This window comes from Buceros rhinoceros, unplaced genomic scaffold (genome assembly GCF_000710305.1).
Source record: "Buceros rhinoceros silvestris isolate BGI_N320 unplaced genomic scaffold, ASM71030v1 scaffold7089, whole genome shotgun sequence".
Lineage (NCBI taxonomy): Eukaryota > Metazoa > Chordata > Aves > Bucerotiformes > Bucerotidae > Buceros > Buceros rhinoceros.
Genome location: NW_010432037.1, coordinates 82,839 through 90,820, shown reverse-complemented (window position 1 = coordinate 90,820; position 7,982 = coordinate 82,839). Strand labels below are relative to the sequence as shown.

The window sequence follows — 7,982 nt, the reverse complement described above, 5'->3', positions numbered from 1 at the left end:
TTTTTTTTCCTGCACATTGAAGAACGGTTGCTGTTCATAGCGAGTTTGTTATTTTGTATTTCCAGTGCCGTTTTCTGTTTCAAGATTTGTTAGGAACAACAATCCCATTAATTATTTGCCCTAGTAACATCCTATAGATGACTGATGAAACTGTTATGGTATTGGAGAGGAGTATTGTTTCTAGATGATTAAATCATCTAGGTGAAGCCTAGTATACAGAGTTGAAAAAAATAGTATCAAAGGAATCAACAGTCTAGCTGGTTTGTGGCTTCAATCTGACATACCATAGAAAAATAATCTGAACAGGAAAGTGCTGTTATGTAGCAGACAAACCAGCAAATTTACTCATACAAAATACTGACATTAACAAATTGACAGGTACAGATGGCCGCTCCTTGGAAAATCCTAAAAGCAGCAGAAATTGAGATCAGAAGCGCTATTCAAAGTACAGAAATGGTTTAAAATGGCAGCTAATTTAGGAGGTCACACCTTGTGGCCAAGCTGTCAGCTCTGTCTAACATTTTTGCTGCAGCCATCACCACCATACCCCCATATCTCTGTTCTAGTCTCTCTAACTAATATCCTTGTATTTAATGGAAAACCCGAAGAATACCTTGGAGCACACTGACACCAGAGGATGCAAAGCTGTTAACCCACAATTTGCATTACCGAGTAATCCAAACTTAGCCAGGAAAAAATTATCTTCTTTTAAAACAACTTAATACAATGGGGAGCGGCAAACCCCCCCAAACCAAAAACTCAAGGAACAATAGCTGTTGAAACCGTTAAAATATTGTGATAATTGTAATACTTGCCTCTATTATGCCGTATGGTGAATGAATTCTGGGAACAGAGGAGAAGTTTACAGAGCATTTTGCAAATAGACACCATTTGCAGTCTAGTGCTTCTCGTTCTAGAGGAGAGAACATCAGGACAAAATAGTTATTTCACAGCTATGGTGAAGAGAACAAGTAGTCTATGAAAATTGTGAAAGCACTGAGCTAGTTCTTTGACAAAAATCTATACACACACCTAGAGGATTCTACTCGGGCTGCAGTCTCCATTCTCTTAGCACTTCTTAAAGACAAACAAGTTCTTGGTGTGCAAATGCAGTTTATGAAGCTCAGCAAAGAGAATTGAATCCCATTTAATCCTCCAGTTTGGAATTCATCTGACCTGTGTCTGAGTGAGTTGCTTATGCTTCTTCTAGAGTGAGTGGTGCATAATAAATATTTTTGGAGCCCAAATAATCCTGTCCTAGAAGACACCTATGCAATCAGTTTTCTAAAATACATTGACAAAGAATAAACCAGCGTAATCCTCTCTAGTGGTTACAAAGGAACAGTATAATCAGGGAGTCTGGTTCTTAATAGGAGTAGGAGATCCAAACTAATGTAAAGGTCCAGATGTATACAGGAAACCATTTCTTTATGTCATAAGCGGGCAGTAGTATCTACCCAAAATGAGTCAAGCAATATGATATGACAATAAACATTTCAGTAGTATTTACACCTAATCTATCTTAAATAACATTCCTCTCTTCTGTTTTTGTAAGACTAATCCTTTCTATATTCTTTCTCCCCAGAATTGAGACAAAAGAAGAAACAATTGATCGGGTTTTTTCTGATCTGAAAGAAGTGGAAAAAAAGAACAAAGAATATCATGAAAGAGTAAGTGACTGTGCATCCTTCTTCCAACACGTTTTATATGTGGTGTTTTAACTCACAAATTCAATTTACTCTTTTAATCCTAATGCTATATTCAGTAAAACTAGCCATTGCAGTGAATTTCTCACAGTCAATGAAACTAGAGTTAGTGAGTCACTTCATATGCTAAAAATCAAAGTGCTATCTGAATAAATGTGACATAAGGCATAAATGTCCTAAATATAACCATGCAAAAAAAAAAAAAAAGGCAGCTGCAGGAGTAGAACATTGCAGAAGAGGACACAGCAGTACGGTAAAGCGAGTTTGGTGAAGGTGCTTTCCAATGCACATGAGATCCTCAGCAGCCACCTAAATATTTCATCTTACTCTGCAGCAAACAGAGGACAGCAAGCCCCCCTCCAGTAGGTATCTTTATTGCAGTAGATTTAGATGTGCCTTTTTAAACAATCCTGCAAATATTCCTCAGTATCTCAGCGCCTAAAGAATCACTAGTATGAACTCCATGTGTGTCAGCAGCATCAGCAGATCTCACCAAGTACTGAGATTTGCTGACCTTCTTTGATTCCTTTCTGAGGGAATGGACACACAGCTTTCTATGAGAGCTGAGCTATTTGTGCAAACTTAGTTTACAATGAAAACTGAACAAAGAAGACAGAGCATCACACAATTGTCTAGGTACATTTTTAGTACTGCTTGATGAAGTCTCGTGTGGATTAAGAGTTGCGTTGGGTCATTTTTAGGACAAGGTTATGTAAGTACTGGTTGCACCTGAGTGACACTTTAAAGAACTGTGTGCATGAACTGTATGTGAAGAACCGTATGTAAAGAACTGTAATATGGCATCTGATAATCGAACTTTGAAGTGGGTGTATATACAATCACATAGTGAAATAAACTCAAATACCTCAAAAATCCTTAAACGCGATCATGTGGTTAAACAGTGTTGCAGCCTGCACTTCCTATAGCAGTGAAACACGGAACCAAACAATGTCTCCCTGTCCTTCCCCTGCTTTTGTAAGTGTCTGCCTGTGTGGCTTTGCTTCGTGTTCCTTTCATTCTTGAAGGCTGGATGCTGTTTCATTTGTGACCTTGACTATCAGTGGAAGCGGCATTTGGCTTTTCCCTCTGCAGACATCTGAAGTCTCTTACGGTTATTACCCCAATTTGCTGTTACTTCATGGTCTCTCAAGGACTCCTTCACTTTCTGGCTGTGCAAGGTACTTCAGGGGATGCTTGGAGTGCTATTTCTTTAATTTTCCTATATTCTGGCAGTTCTTTGAGCTTCTTTCTTTGTTTTCTTTTTAATGTTTGTCAGTGGTTTGGAGTTAATCCTTCCAGAAGTGAGGAATGCTTGACACTCCACTGCACAGTTCGGCTGGTATCCGTTGTGGTATCCTTTGCAAGCAAACATACACAATCAGTAATTTCAAATAACCTGAGTGTAATTTGAGAGAGTCATGGCAAGGGGTTATAATCACAGTTGTGGAACCAGTATAACAAATTCCCGCCCTGACAAGACTCTCTCTGTGGTTTAGGCAAGTGACCTGATTGTCTGTTGACATTTCTACATTAAGGTGGTACATTCTCCTGAAGAATGTTGACATGAAGTAAATAACTCCTACAAATAAATACTGTTATTAAATTGACCCACAAGGAACTTTATTTCCAGGCAATGGAGAACTATTGATGTGCTGCACCAAGTACAGCAGCCATTTGTCTCTCATTTCCTTGTAAAGGTCTTGAAACTACTGAGAAACTCCTGCAGCTTGCAAACTCTCCCTTCCGCTCTGTCCTTTTCAAATATGAAGAATAGGTTTTAGCTGAGTGGTTTTGCAGTGCTTCCTGGCTCCAAGTCAGAGTTTACTTTTCTTCATTACTTAAGTTTGTCAATTTGAAAACTAATCTGAAAATGTTTTAATACACACTGTTTCTTCTGTTGTCCTTTCATAGAATGACCTTCTGAAGAAAGAACAGCAGGCACTCATCGAGCGCATACTAGGACAGCTAGAAAAACAGGAGAAAGAAAAAGATGAAAAGGAAGTTGTAACTCGGGATGATGTGGAAGAGTCACTGAAAGCAAAATGGCAGTATGTTAAAGACAAAGAACAGCTTCTGAAAGGTATCTGGGGAGTTGTGGAACTGTGGTTTGCAGTTTACACCGCTGGGATTGAGTAATTTTTTTTTTTTTTACATTTTAAATGGAGATTCAGTTTCCTTCTTGCATAAAAAGCACAAAGCTTTTCCTCCCCAAAATCAAGCTCTCAATGTGGTATGAGGTTGTGGAGGACTTAGACGTAAATCTGTTCTTTCCGAGCGATGTTATGTTACTGTTCAAATACAGAGGCTTAATTTTTTCTGTAAAGTTGAAACTCATGAAAGCTCCACTGAAAGATTAAAATAAAAAAAATTAATGACAACAAAAATGACCAGTTCTGATTGTTGAAAGTTCTGGCTGCCATTCCTGCGGATCTCTGTGGGAGACACACGTGTCTTTGGTTACAACATTTCAGTGAGAACTGTTGTCTCTCCTTGGCAGAGCAAGATCAAGCTGTTTTCAGCACTGATGGTGGCCCCTAATACGGTGTAAGGCCACTGTGTTTGTAATGTCTTGTAGTGTAGAAGAATCACCCTGCTTTCCCCAACCCCAGTGAAAGTGCCTTTATTAAAGAATTTGTAAGAATTGTGAAGTGTCCGTTCAAAGAATTGGTAATGAACTTGTGTTCTGCTGTTCTTATTTTAACAGATCTGTGCTCCCAAATTGAAGAAACCGAACAAAACCTTTCTGTAAAGCAGAGTGAGAGAGATTATTGGTTGGAGTATAAAAATGTAGGAAGTAAAATACAGGCTGAAAAGATTATGAATCTGGAAAAAGACATTAAGGAAGTCAAAGATGACCTTCACAGAACTACAGGTCAGTTTACAGCTAGTGTAATGCAAGTCTTGCAGGCTCTTTGCAGGAATTAATTCAATTATAAATTGAATTTGAGGTCAAGTTCTAGTAATTTCTATTAACTTTTCCAAGACAATGCACTGATGGTGGGCTGCATAATCCTGTAAGAGGGAAGAATTCTCATCTATCTCTGTGAAAATCCCTTTATTAAGGAAATTGATAAAGTTTCAGAAATTACAAACACTTAAAGAATCTGCTAAGCTTGTCTTCTGATGATTTTCTTGTCAAATACAGGCAACCCATATTTAAAAAATATTACTGTGAAGGACAGCAGTTTTCTAAAAATAAATGTACATATATTTAGGTCACCTACACACAGGACTCCCTTGGCAGTCATACTTGAAAATACTGACTCTGCTGTTGTTGCTTCTCATCAGGCTACAAGCACTTCACATGTTGAGAAGTCCTTTGACAGGAACGCAGCATGAGCTCATCCTTGGACCAGCCTTTTCAGCAGAGCACGCTGCTTTAAATGCAGAACCAGAGGGAGCTGTTTAGCCAGTGGTCTGAACTTTGCCTCCTAGTTCCGCAGACTCGTGTATGAGGCCCTGCAAAATTTCCAGTACAGCCATATATGAATACTGGGAACTGTTTCAATACAGACACAACACTGGAATTAATTTGAAAGCTTATGTATTCTGGTGCTGAGTGCTTTACAAAGGTTTCTTTACTACTGCATTATTTTAGAATCGTTTGTTGTTATGTAACCCCTGCTTCTGATGGGAGAAGGATGTCCTGGTGTTCTGCCTTTATGTCCCTCTCAGTATGCACAACCACAACCAAGCAGCTGGTAGTAACAGGCAGTGACACTGCTCTAAGGGTCCCTGTATATTCTGTGCCAACTATTACCAGGCATCAACTACAGTGGATAACAGCCAGCTAGCGATCTTTTTGTCTCTTGAAACATGTTTTATCATGATTAAGATTGGTGCTGTGTTTTCTGCACTGCCAGATATCCATCTACAAATTCAGGAGGAGTTGCTTTTTTTCTTTATGTCTTTTCCATGTTCTTAATCAATTTACAACTTTTCTATGCAGCTGCTGAAATATGAAGTGAAAAAGAGAACAGGCTTTTATATAGAATGCCAGTAGGAACATTCAGTCTGACCTCCTACATGTCACAGGGTGCAGAGCCAAAAATATGTGGTCGAACGGAAGTTTTTTTATGGAAAGACAATTACAGAGGTACCTATAGCAGTTGCTTAATTAATATACTGCAAAATAATGCTGCCAATATGGAATGTTAGGATAGTATTGTACTCAACTTCCTAAAATCAAACTTACAAACTGTCTGGGGAGTACAGCCTTCTAGTCTACAAAAAACAACAATACATCGATGGCTGCTTATAACTATCAGGCTGTCTAATACTATTTGACTCTATTAGGAAGAGTTTAAAGATTTGAATAGACCTTTCTATGCTGCTCTGCAGAAAACCCCCCCCCAAAAAAAAAACCAACCAAAAAAACCACCAAAACAAACCAAACTTAAAACAAGCTTCCAGAGTGATGCAGCAGCAATTCTAAACAAAACTGCTGGAAGGGAGAGGAAGCAAAAGAGACTCTTGTGCTTATGTGAGGTGTGGGGAAAACAGCTTTGCAGTGAGTGAGTGAGGGAAAATGGCCTTGTTAGACACAGTGGGTATGTCCGAACAGTTCCTCCTTTTCTTCATTATCCCAGTACAACTCAGGTGGTTTAGCTGTCTGAAAGAAAGAAAAGATTAATTAATTACAGTATGTAAGTAATTCCATTTCATTCTGCCAAGTCTAGATGGTGGATTGATTACAGCAGGCCAGCTTCCACGGTGTGAAATGAAGAACTAATGTACAGCTAATGCACCTTTCACATCTGACTGCTTTTGGCTCCATGGGGCATCCGTGACCAGATACTCATTCACAGCCAGGTCAGCAATAGGCTGTCTGCAACATGAGTGCAGAGCTAGGCTGGATTTCAAGCCTCTGGAACAAGGATGAAGTGCCCTCTCTCAAAGAAAATTACTACAATCTCGTTCTTTCCTTCAAAAGGAGGAAATACCAAGCAGCAGTGGCCTATTCAGAATAGCACAAAAACAGCTGAAGGGAGGGGTGAAATAATTAAATAGCAAGTGACTAGAACCTGAAGCCAAACGAATTCAGTGATATAAGACACACTTTCTAAATAATACAGAAGAAACAATGAAAGCAAATAATTGAGGCAATTGCCACATTCTCCATTTTGTCCTGTGGTCAAATTTGAACTGTCCGGAAGGTTTAGATAAATCGGAAAATTTATTAGGCTCTGTATAGTAATCGCCTGAAGAAAATGCTATGTGCATAAGATGATCCAATCGCTTCTATACCTAAAAAATAAATTTTCTAATCAAATCTCTGACTCCAGGAGCTCTGCTACTGATGGACACAAAATTTATTGCTAAGGTACCAGTATTTTAGCAGACAATTGCTCAGTTCACTGCTCAGTCAGCAGTGAATTGCTCAGCTGTTTAAGTTGCCAACAGAAATGTGTAGGCTGCTTCAGATTCTAGTTTTGTAGTTAGCGCTACTGTCTTTTGGGTTTAGGAGGACAATTTCTATAGAGAAGGATGTTTGAATCTTTCTCTGTGGCACGTCTGTGTATGCGATGCTGGCTGATAGGTTCCAGCTTACAGTCACAGGATCATCTGGTTGGAAAAGACCTTTAAGGTCATCGAGTCCAACCGTTCACCCTGCACTGCCAGAGTCCCTGAACCATGTCCCTCAACACCAAGGCTTTTAAACACTTCCAGGGATGGGCAGACTGTTCCAGGCCTTCACAACCCTTTTGGTGAAGAAATTCATCCTAACATCCAACCTGAACCTCCCCTGGCACAACTTAAGGCTGTTTCCTCTTGTCCTGTCACTTGTCACGTGGGAGAAGAGACCAACCCCGGCCTTACTACAACCTCCTTTCAGGTAGTTGTAGAGAGCAATAAGGTCTCCCCTGAGCCTCCTGTTCTCCGTGCTAAACCCCCCAGGTCCCTCAGCAGCAACTCATAAGACTTGTTCTCCAGGCTCTTCGCTAGCTTTGTTGCCCTTCTCTGGACACGCTCCAGCACCTCAATGTCTTTCTTGAAGTGAGGCCCAAAACTGGACACAGTATTCAAGGTGTGGCCTCACCAGTGCCGAATACAGAGGGACAATCACTGCCCTGCTCCTGCTGGCCACACCATTGCTGATAAAAGCCAGGATGCCATCGGCTTTCTTGGCCACCTGGGCACACTGCTGGCTCATGTTCAGTTGGCTGTCGACCAGCACCCCCAGGTCCTTCTCTGCTGAGCAGCTTTCCAGCCACTCCTCCCCAAGCTTGTAACATTTCAGGGGGTTGTTGTGACCCAAGGCCAGGGCCCCGACAC

General features: G+C 40.3%; 1 protein-coding gene across 1 annotated transcript in view; it reads left to right on the top strand.

Moving 5' to 3' along the window:
- CCDC83 (coiled-coil domain containing 83) overlaps window positions 1-7,982 on the top strand; it is a 17,893-nt gene that overhangs the window by 1,177 nt on the left and 8,734 nt on the right. The window contains exons 2-4 of the mRNA XM_010143623.1: window positions 1,586-1,670; window positions 3,618-3,786; window positions 4,411-4,578. Coding sequence (XP_010141925.1) covers window positions 1,586-1,670; window positions 3,618-3,786; window positions 4,411-4,578 — 422 coding nt within the window. The remainder of the gene's footprint in view (window positions 1-1,585; window positions 1,671-3,617; window positions 3,787-4,410; window positions 4,579-7,982) is intronic.